Source organism: Ailuropoda melanoleuca, chromosome 6 (genome assembly GCF_002007445.2).
Source record: "Ailuropoda melanoleuca isolate Jingjing chromosome 6, ASM200744v2, whole genome shotgun sequence".
Lineage (NCBI taxonomy): Eukaryota > Metazoa > Chordata > Mammalia > Carnivora > Ursidae > Ailuropoda > Ailuropoda melanoleuca.
In genome coordinates, this window is record NC_048223.1 from 13,692,932 (window position 1) to 13,711,466 (window position 18,535).

Sequence of the window (18,535 nt, forward strand, 5' to 3'; positions counted from 1 at the left end):
TGAATTAAATGCTATGGAAATTATATCTGTACTGAATTCAATCTTCAAAAACACTTCAAATGAAAAAGTTTTTGTTCAAGCTTCACCTTATGTTCTACGGCTTTTTCTTCTGCCTTTTGTATCTCTGTTTTGAGTCGCTTTTCCATGTCAGAGGACGAACTTTTGGTGGAAGCAATAGTGATGTCTCGCTGGTGTAACTCCCGAGTTAGCTGTGAGATTTCCATCTTCATTCCTTCTAATGCAGAACTGTAACTTTGTTCAGCCTGTAAAATCTGTTCTTTCAACTACAAAGAAACAGAAAGGAAAGCATAAAGAATAAAAAGAAAGCAGGTAAACAGATAAATATGTTAATAGTTAATAAGGCAATTTCTACCTACCCCAAGTCATGAATTTTTTCCTTAATTCAATCTGCAGAAAATTAGCAATTTACCAGTTGTATGTCTACACTGAAGGTCAGATGGCTATACCCACAATATTTATTAATCTCAAAACAGGGAGAGTTGGGTTATTCAAATGCTGAGAACCTGTGTCTAAGTCCATGCACACATTATTTAGAGGACAGCACCTGTGACCTTCATTCTTTTTTTTAGTTGCAAAGCTAAAAATTTTGTTTATATGGCTTCCTTGTCCACAGAAGACAACCGAAAGGTAAGAGGAAGAAAGAAGCTAGAAGTAATCTCAAATAAGTAATAAAAATTACGAGTCAACAAACACACCAGCCAGGGCCCATTAATGCAGAGACAAACAGCACTGCATACCTCCACAGCCAGTGAGGATATTAACTATACCACGGCACAGAATTCAGACCCATGACCACCTTCAGTCAATAAGAAAATATTAAATGCTAGTTCATATCTTTTTGAAAGCAAAAGAGTATAAATCTTTTAGAAAGTTTTTCATCAAAACATATTTAAAATAAAGCTTAGAGTTCAAAGAGGATAGGCTTCAATTATCTTGAAAATGTTTATATGGCGTCCCTGAGGATTATGAAGACTTTCCCTAAGCACATTCCAGGTGCATGTCTACTCCTGAATATCAAGTGGCTCCTTGGACCACATTTTTCTCTCATTAAATATACCTCCTATGACCTCCCAACCCACAGCTCAGTCCGTAAATACATACAACTTGGCTATTGCAGGCCGGCAGATTTTTACCTTCTTAATCTCTGCCCTGTACTCATTGTTATGTACTTCCATCGTCTTCAATTCTTCATATTTTTCCATTAGTTCTTGGCTCAGTTGTTTACATGTTGCACTCACAGACTCCAAGCTGTATGTATGACGAAAATATGATCACATGCTTAAAAACCCTGAAGCCCACAGATTCAATTATCTAACTTACTTTTTGATGTCCAAGAATTATCTTAAACTTCACCTCCCACCCCAAATTAAAACTCATTTCCCATTTCCTCAGCAACAGAGGCAGCTAACTCCAATTCAAGCTTTTGGAGATACTTTTGATTTCCGTGTTTGCCTGTACTCTTTCCCTCTGCTTAAAATTAAACGGGTTATAAAATTATAAAGATTACAGCAACTTCACTACTTTTCTCTCTCAAACTGCACAAGCGTTACCATCATAATTTTCATCTCCCCATACCTAATTACAATCCCACCCTACACAGCTTCCCCCTTGTCCCCCTTACTTAAGAATCAATCCCTCATCAGGTATGAGAACCTCAGGGGACCATAACTCTCTTATCTCACCATTCATTTCTGCTAATAAAATCCTTTTGCTCCTTTCTCAGGGAATATTTTGTTCAAACTAAACAACATAAACTATCTAAAATGGGTTCCTTTTTCTATTTGCCTTTTGATTGAAAGAATATTTTTAAAAACATTGTTTATTACTGAACACTGGTATATATTTCCATTTATTTCAACTTTACCTATTTCTAAATATCCTAGAATGCTCATTTATTTGGGACTTAGTATGTTAGTACAGTGTGTCAAACACTGAGGCAGAAAGAGAAGAAGAATTATAGATTATAGATACTCTTATCCTAGCTACAGATGGGAGAACTGGGGCTTAAAGGGGCTAGGGGTCTAAGGTCACACTGCAAGTCAGAAAGAAGAGGTGGGTATCTAGAGCCTGACTGGAGCACAGTAAAACATACCTATGTATAAGATACTAAAAAGTCAATCAATGGAAAATCTATAATAGAAAATGTAAATTTTAGTTCCAATGTCAAAAAGAATAATAAGCTTTGGAGAGCTTGGGTGCCTTGGTCAGTTAATCAAGACTCTTGATTTCAGCTCACGTCATGTTCTCAGGGTTGTGAGATCAAGCCCCACATCAGGCTCCACACTGAGTATGGACCCTCCTTAAGATTCTCTCTCATCCTCTCCCTCTGCTCCTCCCTGCTGCCACTCATGCTTTCTTGGTCTCTCTAGGAAGGAAGGAAGGAAGGAAGGAAGGAAGGAAAGGAGGGAAGGGCGAGCTTGTATTTTATTCAGTTTAAAATGTACACATCCTGGGGCACCTGGGTAGTTCAGTCGGTTAAGCATCTGACTTCAGCTCAGGTCATGATCCCAGGGTTCTGGGATCGAGGCGTTGGGCTCCCTGCTCAGTGGGGAGTCTGCTTCTCCCTCTCCCTCTGCCTCTCTCCCCAGCCTGCGCTCTCTCTCACTCACTCTTTCTCTCTCCCTCTCTCAAATAAATAAAATCTTTAAAAATAAATTTAGAAAATGTACACATCCACCTCAGTAATGATAACCAAGAATATCTTAAGTATCCCAAGGTGCAAAACAAATAAAGCAAAAACTATATATGTGTGCATGGTATTTAATATGTAAAGAAAAAATCTGGTGGTTTCCAAAAACAGAAAAAGTAAAAAATGTATTACTTAAAGATAAACTTAAAAGGGTAAAATAGCAATATTTTTGTTGTTTGCTTGCCTAAAGGCTAACAGCTCATATATTTTTTAATCTTTTACATACAGAAAATGGTAGTGTACAAATGATCACAATTTATGTTTAAAATAAAATATCAAAATCTTCCCAGTCACAAAGTTTAGAGGTATGACAAACAAAAGTTCACAAGTATGATGACGAAGGAAGTGAGGCAGGCATGCTCTAGCATAGATCGGGATTCAACGAGCACCCAAGGAAATAATCAACAGTGCTTTGGGACAGAAGGAAGGAGCACCATGTGCCCCATGTGCCCTCGCTGAGAGCAGGTCCACTGAAACAGCTGGTAGAGGGAAGAACCTAGCTGAAGACGTTCTACACAGGCAAAATGTAAAAGTCAAATTAGTATAGTCAGTATAGACAACTCTTCTTAAGAATCTGATTTTATAGGAGAGCAGAGAAATATGGAAACAACTTGACAGGGATATAGGATTCTAAGAGGGTTTTAATTTTTTCCCAATATGGGAACTATTAAAGCCTACTTTCCACTAGTAGGAATGATTTAGCAGACAGGAAGAACTTGATGTAAAAAGAAAATAAAAAACTGTGCAAACAGGACACAAGTGAAGTCTTAGGGGAACAGACATGTCATCCATCAACTCACGCACTCTAACAGACTATAGGCACAGAAACAGGCAGACCGGTATATTTGGTGGTAGAAAAATTAGGAAGCTTTCCTTTCATTGCTTCTGTTTTCTCAATGAAATAAGAAGTTAGGCCATCTGTGGATGCTAGAGAAAAAAACCTATTTTTTCACTAAAACTAATTTTTTTAAAGATTTTATTTATTTATTTGAGACATAGAGTGAGCACAAGCATGGAGAGGAACAGAGGGAGAGGGAACTCCCACTGAGCATACAGCCTGACACAGGGCTCGATCTCACAACCCTGAGATCATGACCTGAGCCAAAATCAAGAGTCGGTTGCTTAACCGACTGAGCCATGCAGGTGCCCCTTCACTAAGACTATTAAATTAGTTTACTTTATCAAAATGACAATCAAAAATCATCTTTAACAACTTGAACATTCTTGAAATGTGTATTTAATTATCTACCTGCCTTCCAAACGAGTAACCTCTGCCTGCAGAAGTTCTTCACTACTGTGGGTGAAATCCAGCTGGGACAGCATGTTACCTAAGTCCCCCTGCTCTTGCGAGGCATACCTCCTTTCTGCCTGTGACTCCTCCAGGGACCTAAAGACAGAGGAGGAGGACTGTTAAAGGCCTCTGATCTTTGCAAAAAAAAACACAAAAAAACAAAAAACGCACAATCAGTTCATATTTCCCAGTTGTTTTTGGTAATGAAACTCTTTGGAATTCTTCAGTTGTCTCCTGCTTCATGAAAGGAACACTTGGGAGATAAAAAGGTGCAAGACGATGCTTCTCAAAAAAGTCAGCAGCAGTTTACTCCTTTCTCAACTGGGATTTGGCCTATTTTTCAACGGAAAAAGACAAAATGACAAAACTTTTGTTTCCACTTGATACCTTGAGCCAAAAAAACTGAAAAGTTACAGGAAAGTTCTCGCAAGAACAGAAATGTGTACCAGACTTAAATCAAGCAAAAGGAGCATAGCTTCTTCTATTACTTTCCACTACAAGACTCATGGAAGTAATTCACACATAGAAATATAATGGGTTTTAGGTTTCTTTTAAAAATGATCTATCTCAATAGCTGACTTTATCATTGATGTTGATGATAAGCTGCTACTTACCATGACCTACTCTACCAAGAAAGGGAGGCCTTCCAGGAGACATGGACTACAATTCCTTTCACATTTAGAGTTTCACCAAGAGTAGAGATTGACCAAGTAGTTTTTACTTTCTAAACATTACAGTCTTTTGGTTAGGGACCCAAACTGGAGGCAGAAAATAACTAACCACACAAAATTTTATAATGCTATAAAAATTTAAATCAGAAATTAAAAGTGAATAAGATAACCCATAATATGATCAAACACAAAATTATGAATACATCATATTATAACTGGTGCTCAATGCCAAACCACCAAGTGGGTACAATTAATATTTAAGATTAAATATACCTTATGGCCTCTATTGTGTGTTGAGTGTCAGCTGCCTTTAACTTTGCTTGTAGCTTCTCCTTTTGCATTTTTTCCTCATGCATGAAATTTTCTTGAGACTGAAGAGTTGCTTTCAATTCTCTCTTTTCTTCCTGGAGAATCTGAAAAATACTCAGAAAAAAGTCAGATGTTATTACAATTTTTCTATTTCATGAGAAAAGGAAGCCAGAGAGTCAGACTATATAACAGGTACAATATTAATAATGCTATCAATGTCTGATCCATTAGCTATAGAGTAGGGAAGAAACCATGGAGTCTTGAACCTAGTTCGAGGTTAATTTTTTTAAGTTCTTATTTAAATTCTAGTTAATTAACAAATGGTGTTGGGAAAACTGGAGAGCCACATGCAGAAGCATGAAACTGGACTACTTTTTTACACCATATAAAAAAATAAACACAAAATGGATGAAAGACCTAAATGTGAGACAGGAACCCATCAAAATCCTAGAGGAGAACACAGGCAGCAACCTCTTTGACCTCGGCTGCAGCAACTTCTTGCTAGACACATCTCCAAAGGCAAGAGAATCAAAAGCAAATATGAACTATCAGGACTTCATCAAGATAAAAAGCTTTTGCACAGCACAGGAAACAGTAAGCAAAACTAAAAAGCAACCTACAGAATGGGGGAAGATATTTGCAAATGTCTTATCAGATAAAGGGCTAATAACCCAAATCCATAAAGAACTTATCAAACTCAACATCCAAAAAACAAAAAATCCAGCTAAGAAATGGGCAGAAGACATGAACAGACATTTCTCCAAAGAAGACATACCAATGGTCAACAGACACATGAAAAAATGTTCAACATCACTCGGTATCAGGGAAATACAAATCAAAACCACAATGAGATACTACCGCACACTAGCAAGAATAACTAAAACTAACAACTCAGGGACCAACAGATGTTGGTGAGGATGTGGAGAATGGGGAACACTCTTACACTGTTGGTGGGAATGCAAACTGGTGCAGTCACTTTGGAACACAGTATGGAGGATCCCCAAAAAGTCAAAAATAGACCTACCCTATGACCCAGTAATTGCACCACTAGGTATTTATCCAAAGGATACAAACATAGTGATTCGAAGGGGCACATGCACCCCAATGTTTATAGCAGCAATGTCCGCAATAGCCAAAATATGGAAAGAGACCAGATGTCCATCAACAGATGAATGGATAAAGAAGATGTGGTGTATACACACACACATAGACACACACGCATGCACACACACAGACACAGGAATATTACTCAGCCGTCAAAAAGAATGAAAGTATGCCATTAACAACAATGTGGATGGAACTAGAGGGTATTATGCTAAGCAAAATAAGTCAGTCAGAGAAAGACAAATACCATATGATATCACTCATATGTGGAATTTAAGAAACAAAGCAGATGAACATAGGGGAAAGGAAGGAAAAATAAAATAAGATGAAAATAGGGACGCAAACCATAAGAGATGCTGAACTCTAGGAAACAAACTGAGGGTTGCTGGAGGGGAGGTGGGTAGGGGAAAGGGATAACTGGGTGATCGGTATTAAGGAGGGCATGTGATGTAATGAGCACTGGGTGTTATATACAACTGATAAAGCACTAACTTCTACCTCTGAAACTAATAAAAAAATAAAGAAATTCTAGTTTGTTAACATATAATGTAATATTGGTTTCAGGAGTAGAATTCAGTGATTCATCACTTACATATAACACCCAATGCTCATCACAAGTGCCCTCCTTAATGCCCATCACCCAACTATCCCTTCCCCCACCCAACTCCCCTCCAGCAACCCTTAGTTTGTTCTCTATCTTTAAAGTTCTTATGGTTTGCCTCCCTCTCTATTTTTCCCCTTCCCCTATGCTCATCTGTTTTGTTTCTGAAATTCCACACATGAGTGAAATCATGGTATTTGTCTTTCTCTGACTTATTTCACTTAGCATAATACACTCTAGTTCCATCCGTGTCATTGCAAATGGCAAGATTTCATTCTTTTTGATGGCTGAGTAAAATTTCACTGTAATATATATATACACCACATCTTCTTTATCCATTCAGGTGATGGACTTTGGGGCTAATTATTTTCCCTTAAAAACATGCATACACACATTTCCCGAACTGTAGTAATTTTAATACAAACCTCTAATAGTTTTTCAGATTCCCTCAATTTTTCTTCTTTTTGCCGCTGCTCTTGCATAACAGTCATATTGGTTCCAACCAAGTCATTGACCCTCATGGTGAGGCGCTCTATTTCCAACTCATTGGCACAAATAGTGTCATTGGCGCGCTCCAGCTTACTGCTCAGGTGCTGAATTTCCGACTGGCTGGACAGCTCCACAGACTCTAATTTCTGTTTCCGATTGACAAGCTGAGCCTAGAAACACAGATTACCAACAGACAGAAATGAAATAATAAAAGAACAATTTGATGCATAAAGAAGACTAAAATAAAACTGAGTTTATTTCCATAAAAATGTAAGGCATTAGTTCATTTATAATAACCCACTCATGATCCAAGAAACAAAAAAAACCTCTCATGATAAAAACTGGGAACAGAAGGGAACCCTCTCAACTTGCTAAAGATGATCTAAAAAAACTGTACAGCTAACATCATACTTAATAATGAGAAACTCAAAGCCTTCTCACTAAGATTAGGTACAAGTCAAAGATATCCCCTATCACTAGTCCTTTTTAATATCAACTGGATGTCCTTGCTAATGCATTAAGGCAAGAAAAGGAAATAAAAGGTATATTAGATTGGGAAGGAAGACATAAAGATGCCTTTGCTCAAGGATAACATGATCGTCTATGTAAAAAAATCTGAAAGAATCAATAACAACAAAAAACCCTCCTCAAAGATTCCTCAAAAATTAAAAATAGAACCCTACCATCTAGCAATCCACTACTGGGTATTTACTCAACAAATACAAAAACACTAATTCAAAGGGACATATGCATCCCCATGTTTATAGCAGCATTATTTACAACAGCCAAGATATGGAAGCACCCCAAGCATCCATCAACTGATGAATGGATAAAGAAGAAGTGGTATATATACACAATGAAATATTACCTATAAAAAGGAATGAAATCATGCCATTTGCAATGACATGGATGGAACTAGAGAATACAAAGCTAAGAGAAAAAAGTCAGAGAAAGATTAATACTATCTGATTTCACTGATAAGTGGAATTTAAAAAACAAAACAAAGGGACAAAGGGAAAAAGAGAGAGAAAGAAACAGACTCTTAACTATAGAGAACAAACTGACGGTTAACAGAGGGGAGGTGGGTGGGGGGATGGGTTAAATAGGTGATGGGGATTATTGAGGGCACTTGTTGTGATGATCAACAAGTGTATGGAATTGTTGATCACTGTATTGTACACCTGAAACTAATATACCAGTCTATGTTAACTGACTGGAATTAAAATAAAAACTTTAAAAAAAAGAAAAAAACTCTCCTGGAATTAATAAGCAATTATAGCAAAGTTGCAGGATATAAGGTTCATACACAAAACTCAATCACTTTTCTATATACCAATAATGAACATGTGGAATTTAAATTAAAAACATGGTATCATTTACATCAACACCTGAAAAATTAAATATTTAAGTATGAATATAACTAAGTAAGTACAAGATCTATTTAAAGGAAACTATAATACTCTGATGAATTAAATCAAAGAACTAAATAAATGGGGAGACAGTCCATGTTCATGGATAGGAGAACTCAATAGTGTCAAGGTGTCAGTTCTTCCCAATGTGATCTATGGATTCAACACAATCCCAATCAAGATCCCAGAAAATTATTTTACGGATATTGACAAACTAATTCTAAAGTTTGTATGGAGGGGCGCCTGGGTGGCTCAGTTGTTAAGCATCTGCCTTCAGCTCAGGGCGTGATTCCAGAGTCCTGGGATTGAGCCCCATATCAGGCTCCTCCGCTGGGAGCCTGATTCTTCCTCTACCACTCCCCCCGCCTGTGTTCCCTCTCTTGCTGGCTGTCTCTCTCTTTGTCAAATAAATAAAGTCTTTAAAAATAAGTAAATAAATAAAGTTTTATGGAAAGGCTCAGATTAGCCAACACAATATTGAAGAAGAAAAAAGTTAGAGGACTGATACTACCTGACTTCAAGATTTACTATAAAGCAATGATTATCAAAACAGCATAATACTGGTGAAAGAAAAGACAAATAGTTTAATAGAACAGAATAGAGAGCCCAGAAATGGACCCGCATAAATAGAGTCAATTGATCTTTGACAAAGGAGCAAAGGCAACACAATGGAACAAAGACAGTCTCTTCAACAAATGGTCCTGGAACAACTGGACGTCCACAAGCAAAATAAATCTAGACAAAGACCTTCTGTCCTTCATAAAAATTAACTCAAAATGGATCATAGACCTAAATGTAAAATGCAAAACTATAAACTTCCTAGGAGATAGCATAGAAGAAAATTTAGATAACTGTGGGTATAGGAATGCCTTTTTAGGGGCGCCTGGGTGGCTCAGTCATTAAGCGTCTGCCTTTGGCTCAGGGCGTGATCCCAGGGTTCTGGAATTGAGCCCCACATCGGGCTCCCTGCTCTGCTGGGAGCCTGCTTCTTCCTCTCCCACTCCCCCTACTTGTGTTCCCTCTCTCATTGGCTGTCTCTCTGTCAAATAAATAAATAAAATCTTCAAAAAAAAAAAAAAAGGAATTCCTTTTTAGATAAAACACCAAAGACATGAGCCCTGAAAGAAACAACTGATAAGCTGAACTTGATTAAAGTTAAAAACTTCCACTCTTTGAAAGATAATATCAAAAGACAAGCCAGGGGCTAGGAGAAAATATTTGCAAAAGACGGACCTGATAAAGGACCGCTATAGAAAATGTAATAAGAATTCTTAAAATCCAGGAATAAGGAAACAACTCCATTAAAAAATGGGCTAAAGACCTGAAAAGCCATCTCACCAAAAAGATGGCAAATAAACATATGAAAAGATGATCTACATCATATGTCATCAGGGAAATGCAAATTAATACAATAATTACACATCTATTGGAATGACCAAAATCTGGAACAGTGATGATACCAAATGCCAGTGAGGATATGGAGCAACAGGAACTCTCATACATTGCTGGTATGAATACAAAATGTTACAGACATTTTGGAAGACAATGTGGTGTTCTCTTACAAGATTTAATATATTCTTACCATACGATCCAGCAATTACGCATCTTGCCATTTACCCAAAGGAGTTGACAACATTATGTTCTCACAAAAACCTGTACATAGATGTCCTTCACTAAGTGAGTGGATAAACTGGGGTACATCCAGACAATGGAATATCATTCAGTGCTAAAAACATGAGCTATCAAGACATGAAAAGACATGAAGGAACTTTAAATGCACATTAATAAGGGTGAAAAGCCCGACTGAAAAGACTATATACTGTATGATTCCAACTATATGACATTCTGGAAAAGGCAAAACTATAGAGACAATAAAAATATCAGTGATTATGAGGATGCAGGGCAGGAGAGAGATGAAAAGGCTGAGTAGAGAGGAATTTTATGGCAGTGAAAATACTCGGTATGCTATTACAATGATGCGTATATGTCATTATACATTTGTACAAACCCATATAGACCATACAATACCAAGAGTAAAAATGATAAATCTCTAGCCAGATTGATAAGAAAAAAAAAGAGAGAAGAAACAAATAAATAAAAGAAGTTACAACTGACACTACAGAAATACAAAGGACTATAAAAGGCCACCACAAACAATTACATGCCAACGAATTGGAAAACCTTTAGAATGGATAAATTCCTAGAAACACAAAACCTTCCAAGATTAAATCACACAGAAATAGAAAATCTGAATCAACCAATTACAAGTAAAGAAACTGAATCAGTAATTTTAAAACTCCCAAAAGTCCAGAACCAGACAGCTCTATAGTTGAATTCTACAAAACATTTAAAGAAGAGTTAGTACTGGGGCACCAGGGTGGCTCAGTCAGTTAAGCATATGACTTTGGCTCAGGTCGTGATCCCAGGGTCCTGTGATCGAGCCCGAAGTCAGGCTCTGCATGCACCAAGGAGTCTGCTTGTCCCTCCCCATCTCCCTCTGCCCCTCCCCTTGCTCCTGCTTTCTCTCAAATAAATAAAATCTTAAAAAAAAAAAAAGGGGAGGGAGCGTGCCTGGGTAGCTCAGTTGGTTAAGCATCTGCCTTCAGCTCAGGTCATGATTCCAGGTCCTGGGATCGAGCCCTGTGTCAGGCTCCCTGCTCGGTGGAGAGCCTGCTTCTCCCTCTTCCTCTGCCTACCACTCTGCCTACTTGTGCTCTCTCTTTGTCAAATAAATAAATAAAATCTTAAAAAAAAAAAAAGAGTACCTATCCTTCTCCAATTATTCTAAAATACTGAAGAGTAAGGAAGGCTTCCAAATTCATGAGGCCAGCATTACCCTAATATCAAAACCAAAGACACCACAAAAAAGAAAATTATAAGCTAATATCCCTGAGGAACAGAGATATAAAATATCTCCAACAGAATATTAGCAAACTGAATTCAATAATACATTAAAACAATCATGTGCCATGATCAAGTAGGATTTATTCCAGAAATATAAGGATGGTTCAATATCTGCAAATCAATCAATGTAATACACCAGAAAATGAAAGATAAAAATCAATGATCACCTCCATACTTGCAGAAAAAGCATCTGATAATTCATCATCCTTTATGATAAAAATTCTTAACAAAGTGTACATAGAGGGAACATACCTCAACATAATAAAGGCCATAAATGACAAATCCACAGCTAATTTCATAATCGACAAGCTGAAAGCTTTTCCTCAAGATAAGGAATAAGACAAGGATAACCACTCTCACCACTTTTATTCAACATAGTATTGGAAATCCTGGCCACAGCAATTAGGAAAGAGAAAGAAATAAAAGGGCATTACTATTGGAAAGGAAAAAGTAAAACCAACAAAGTTTGCAGATGGCATGATACTACATATAGAAAGCCCTAAAGACTACAGAAAAAACTGTTAGAACTAATAAATGAATTCAGTAAAGCTGCAGGATACAAAATTAACATACTAATAACATATTAGTGTATTTCTGTACACTAATAATGAGCTATCAGAAAATTGCAATTACAAAATAATTGCAATTACATTTGCATCAAAAAGAATAAAACACCTAGGAATAAATTTAACCAAGGAGGTGAAAGATCTGTCCACTGAAAACCATAAGACACTGATGAAAGAAATTGAAGACAACACAAATAGATAGAAAGATATTCCATGTTCATGAACTGGAAGAATAGTTAAAATGCCTATACTACCCCAAAGCAATCTACAAGTTCAGTGCAATCCCCATCAAAATATCAATTGCATTTTCCATAGAACTATAACAAAGAATCCTAATGTTTGTATGGAACTACAAAAGATCCCGAGTAGCCAAAGCAATACTGAGAATGAACAAAGCTGGAGGTATTGTTGCCCCCTAATTTCAAACTATATCACAAAGCTATAGTAATTAACACAGCATGGTACTGGTATGAAAACAGACACATACATTAATAGACTGGAATAGAGACCAGAAATAAGCCCACACTTAATATCATCAATTAATCTATAACAAAGGAGGCAAGAATAAACAATGGGGAAAAACAGTCTCTTCAATAAATGCTGGGAAAACTAGACAGCTACAGGCAAAATAAAATAGCATGATATTATGTCACTATCTTACACTATATACAAAATTCAAAATGGATTAAAGACTTGAACATAAGAACTGAAACCATAAGACTAGAAGAAAACATAGTCAGCAAGCTCTTTGACATCAGTCATAGCAATATTTTTTTGGACCAGTATCCTGTGGCAAGGCAACAAAAGCTAAAATAAACAAATGGAATTACATCAAACTAAAAAGGTTTTGCATGATAAAAGAAATTGTAAACAAAACAAAAGGGCAATCTACTGAATGGGAAAAGATACTTGCAAGTCATACAGCTGATAGAGGGTTAAAATCCAAAACATATAAAAAACTTACACAACTTAGTATCAAAAAAAAACAAACCTGATTTAAAAATGGGCAGAAGACATGAACAGACATTTTTCCAAAGACATACAGATGGCCAAGAGATACATGAAAAGATGCTCGGCGTCACTCATCATCAAGGAAATGCAAATCAGAACCACAATGACATATCACCTCACACCTGTCAAAATGGACAGTATCAAAAAGACAAAAGAGTGAAAGTGTTGCTAAGGATGTGGAGGAAAGGGAGATCTTACGCAATGTTGGTGGGATTGTAAATTGGTGCAGCCACTATAGAAAACAGTCTGGAGGATCCTCAAAAAATGAAAAATAGAACTACCATGTGATACAGTAATCCCACTTCTGGGTATTTATCTGAAGAAAACAAAAATACCAACTCAAAGAGATATCCACACACCTATGTTCACTGCTTAAAATAGCCAAGACATGGAAACAACCCAAGGGTCCCTTAATAGATAAATGGATAAAGAAGATGTGGGGTATGGGTCCTGGTGTGTATTTATATTCTATTATAATGGAATACTACTCTGTCATAAAAATATGAATGAAATCTTGCCACTTGTGACAACATGGATAGACCAAGAAGGCATTATATTAGTGAAATAGGTCAGACAGAGAAAGACAAATACTGTATGATTTCACTTACACATGGAACCTAAAAACCGAACATACATATTCCCCCCCAACAGACAACGGTGTTTTCCTAGTAAATGTACATGACTGCCATGTACACTGCATAGAAGCATAGAAGTAGTTGGAAGAAATTTACACCAAAATGTTAATCATGATAAATCTCTAAACTATGGAATTACAGGCGATTTTATTTAATTCTTGTCTCACTGACATTTTCTCATTTTTCTAAAATGAACATGAATTCTGTAACGTTAACAGCTGACGAAAAGAACTTCAGCAAACATAGGACTCAAAGATTGAGAAGTTATCGTGAACTCCACTTGCAGATGTTAAAAAATATATAAGAAAAAGTTTATATCAAGTTTTTAAAAACTGGGGGGAAGGGGCGCCTGGGTGGCACAGCGGTTAAGCGCCTGCCTTCGGCTCAGGGCGTGATCCCGGCGTTACGGGATCAAGCCCCACATCAGGCTCCTCCGCTATGAGCCTGCTTCTTCCTCTCCCACTCCCCCTGCTTGTGTTCCCTCTCTCACTGGCTGTCTCTATCTCTATCGAAAAAATAAATAAAATCTTTTAAAAAAATAAATAAATAAAATAAAATAAAAACTGGGGGGAAGTGTGGATGTTGACCTCCATTTATCCAATCCCCCAGATTTTCTCCCTTGACCAAGGGATTCTCCCTTGGAATCCATGTCAACCTTGACTGGATTCCAATTTGAACATCCAACTGTAAAAAGGCATAATTTCAGACAACTGAGGAAGTCCGAATAGAGTGAATATCAAATTATGTTAATAAAGTATTTATTCTGTTAATGTAATACTGGTATATTATAATTTTTAAAAGTCCTTATCTGTTGGGAAACATGACAATTTCTGTGATTTGCTTTGTAATATTCCAGCCAGAGGTAAAAAGTGGGGAAGGATGAAACAAGACTGGCAAAATGAGCTGTTTTTCAATCAGTAGACTTAGCTTTGCAAGCAGAACAAGTTCTAGAGCTCTGTTACACAACAACACGCACAGAGTTAACATTACTATACTATACTCTTTAAAATTACTAAGATGGTAAATTTTAATGTGCTTTCTACCACAATAAAAAAAAAAAAAGACTAGCAAAATGATGGTAACTATTAATGCTGGGTAACAGCTGCCCAGAAATTTATTTAAAAGTTTTTTTCAAAAAATGATGATCATATAGCACTGCCACATACCGAATCACGGACAGATTTAATTTTGTTTAGTTTGCTAAGGGGGAAAGAGAAATATATTATCAGTAATATTTTTTGAGTTAAGCAGAGAGAGTAGTTTTAAACAAACTACCAGGAGAATAATTCAAATACCCTTAGTAGGGAAAACAAATGTTGGCTTTTTAGAGACTTCTTATTCTGGCTTAGCTGAATTACGGTAAATAAAAATCTCACTTTTACTAACAATGAAGTTTAATTATGCAGAGTAATCACAATAGTAATTTGAAAAAAGGATTTGCAATCAATTATAAGCACACTCCACAAATGAGTAATTGAGAACCAAAAAGTAGGACTTGATTTTCTTTTCTTTCCAATCTGAAGGCTACAATTAGAATATAACAGTATCTTATAGCTATTTACATTTGCACAGTGCTTTAGCATTCAGGTCAAAAAAACTGTGGTCTAGACATCCAGGATTTTATTGGTCCACTCTGACTGCATAGCTTGCTCAGCCTAGTAAATAATTTTCTTCCTTGAGGTTGCTCTGGGCCCCTCCTGCCATACTGAGTGGAGTCACTCACATCACAGCCATTCACGGTACTTTATCAGCCAGCTGATATTTAGGGGAATGATTACAAGCCAAAACATTACTGAGACTTAAAGCAGCAAATAATGCAGACTTTTTTTTAAATTTTTTAAAACTTCCCTTCAGCTCTTTAACTTATCCAGTAATTCCTTCATTCTATAAAACTGAGATCACTACAAACCCTGACAGAGTATCATGATATTAAACAGACAACATAGAACCACATATTCTAGATAACTGCAATCTAGAAGCACTGAGACTGTGTCTAGCATACAATAGATAGTCACAAATATTTATTCCCTTCTGTGTTCATTTCCTTTTACGTTCTTGGTTTTTAATTGAAAAAGCAGAGTTTGTTCTAAGAAGAAATTAGATAGCTATTTTTTGGTCCTGCTTAAGTTACTAGTTCTTCATTTAAAAAAAAATTTTTTACTAGAGTTCTAAAAAGAGTTTCCGTTGCCACAAAGATACTGCTTTCAGTTAGTCGGCACATCAGTGCAGTGTGAATCTCTCGGTCCTGTAGGCAAACAGGCAGCGGGCTGAAGCTCCCTGGCGGAGGCTTCTCAGCCACGGTACCCCAGTTACCAGAAACGGAGCAAGACATGGAAGCAGAGCCAAGGCAAAAGCCAGAAACAGCCAGACTAGGAAGCCAGAGACCCAAAGAAATGAAAAGGGAGACAGAGAAAGAACCGAGGTAGAAAAAGAGAGGAGGAGAGGGACAGAAGGGGAGAAGAAGGGAAAACCAAGACCAGGAGAGTGACATGAGTGTGAGCGTGGAGAGAGCAGGAGAATAAGACAGGGCAAGAGAGAGCACGAGGGAGGAACGAGCAAGAGAAAGAGCATGCGGCACGAAGACATGCATGACATGAGTGTGGATAAGAGTGAGCAGACGCGGACTACGTTAAGCTAGTGCCAATGCCATCAAGACTTCTCGCCTCTCATTATTTTTAAATGGCTTAAACCCACCTGAATTATCTCTGATTGTTCAGCCAAAGCCTTCCTCTGTGCCTCCAGAGAAGACACCTGTTGCTGATAAATCAAGCGTTGCTTCTCCCAGTCCAGTGATTTCTGACGAAATTCCTGAAGAGGCAATTAAGGTACTTAACTTGTAAGTGCTTCCCCTTGCTGTCCCTGCTTCCCGGGTTCACTTTTACTTTAATTTTTTCTCCTCCTCCGTGGGTACACACGCACCTTTCTTCCCAGCAGGAGCCCCATCACTCACTTAGCTGACAGAACTGTAGAGCAAAGCTAAATTCCTGACATACTGGGCCTCCGGATACCTGTCTTTCTAAATTTAACACCCTAATGGTGAAGAGTATGAAACACCCATGCTAAATCCTAGGTTTGTGCTGATTTTCATAGATTTGCTGCCACCTAAAGGTTGTTATCATTTTTAGTGATTTTTCAGAAAACTGATCTTAAGAGAACGAAAATCTCAAAATATGATTATGGGGAAATCTCACTACCCAAATTTTTGATATCCAAACCCAGAAATTGAACAGAACAAATAAGTTTTCAGATAAGTCCCTGGGTAGCCAATTCTTACTTCTAGTATCTGAAGTTCAGGAACAAAATAGCTTCAGATAATGTAATACCCTTTAATATCCACATTTTTACTATCTCAACAGAAGAACTGCAAGGACTTGAATAACAAGGGGATATCTGTACTAAATTCTAATAGATATTTGTAACCCAAAGCTAAACAGTCAAAATTAATGATGGACTTCCAGTTGATAAGAAAATGGGCCCAATATTTATGAAAATGGGGCAAATCAAAGGGATTTCTATCACCTCCAGGACCCTCAACTCTAGCAGTCTCAAGCTAGTTTGGGATAATCACTGTAACCAGCTTTCTGATAGTCACTCACTCAATCGCTCTCCTGTATGTGCCAGGAACTGTTCTAAGTGGTGGGGCTACAATAGCTAACAAAACAAAAAGTGAAGCCCAACTCAACTGGCAATAGGCAACACATTCATTGTACAATACATTAGACGATCACACCTGTTCTGGGGAAAACGGAGCACGGAGTGCTCAGAGTTGGGGGTTGCAATTTTAAAAAGGGATGGCATTTAAGTAAACTCCCAGGGAGATGGGGATAAAGTTATACTATTCTGGGAAGGGAAAGGCAAGTACCAAGGCTCGAAGTGGAAGCATCCTGGTAAGTTTAAGGGTAAGGAAGGAGGCTGGTGTGGCTCAAATGGAGTAAAGGGAAAAGAAGATAAAGAAAGGTCAGTTAACAAGGAGCGAGACTATGTAGGTGATCAGGATAACTTCAGTTTTTAAGAGAAGGTACTGGAAGGTTTTTGTAAAGGAGAAGACATGCTCTGACTTACAACAGAATCATTCTCGCAGCTGTGTGAAGAAAAGAGAAGTCGAGGGTCACTTTAAGGTTTTCAGCTTAAAAAGCTGAGGAATGGAGTTGCTATTAAACAGGAATGGTATTGGGAGATAGGGAAGAGGAAACCAGAAAGTTTATTTTTGACATGTCAAATTTGACATAGCTTTAGACATCAAGGTGGAGCTGTGAAACAGCTGAAACAGGCAGTTGGAAATTATTCTGTAGCAAAAAGGACAAGTCCAAGACTAGTATATAAATGTGGGAATTATCAACATATATACAGTGCTAAAAACTATGAATGATATCACTAAGGAGCATAGATACGAAAAAGAAGAGGTCCAATGATACTTCCCCCCCTAGGGTATTTCAATGTTAAAAGGTTGGGGAGCAGGGGCACCTGGGTGGCACAGCGGTTAAGCGTCTGCCTTCGGCTCAGGGCATGATCCCGGCGTTTCGGGATCGAGCCCCACATCAGGCTCCTCCTCAATGAGCCTGCTTCTTCCTCTCCCNCCCCCCCCTGCTTGTGTTCCCTCTCTCGCTGGCTGTCTCTATCTCTGTCGAATAAATAAAATAAAATCTTTAAAAAAAAAAAAAAAGGTTGGGGAGCAAAAGAGGTTGAGAAGGAGTAGCTAACAAGATATGAGAAAGCCCAGGAAAGCGTGGTTGTTCCCTAAGTCAAATCAAGAAAGTGTTTTATCGGCTCACAGGGTGCCCATCCCCATCCCCCCTCGCAGGAGACACGGAGACTCTACCCAAAAAGGGTTTTCT

General features: G+C 37.7%; 1 protein-coding gene across 10 annotated transcripts in view; it reads right to left on the reverse strand.

Annotated features, from left to right (window-relative positions):
• Positions 1-18,535, reverse strand: part of CEP63 (centrosomal protein 63) — a 52,108-nt gene that overhangs the window by 10,298 nt on the left and 23,275 nt on the right. For 9 of the 10 annotated variants that reach the window (XM_019806536.2, XM_011233103.3, XM_034661968.1 and 6 more), the window contains 6 exons: positions 16,395-16,508; positions 7,112-7,345; positions 4,946-5,085; positions 3,960-4,097; positions 1,155-1,269; positions 87-284 (listed from right to left, as the gene is read on the reverse strand). In XM_019806536.2, coding sequence (XP_019662095.1) covers positions 87-284; positions 1,155-1,269; positions 3,960-4,097; positions 4,946-5,085; positions 7,112-7,345; positions 16,395-16,508 — 939 coding nt within the window. The remainder of the gene's footprint in view (positions 1-86; positions 285-1,154; positions 1,270-3,959; positions 4,098-4,945; positions 5,086-7,111; positions 7,346-16,394; positions 16,509-18,535) is intronic. The other variant, XM_034661967.1, reaches the window with a different exon arrangement.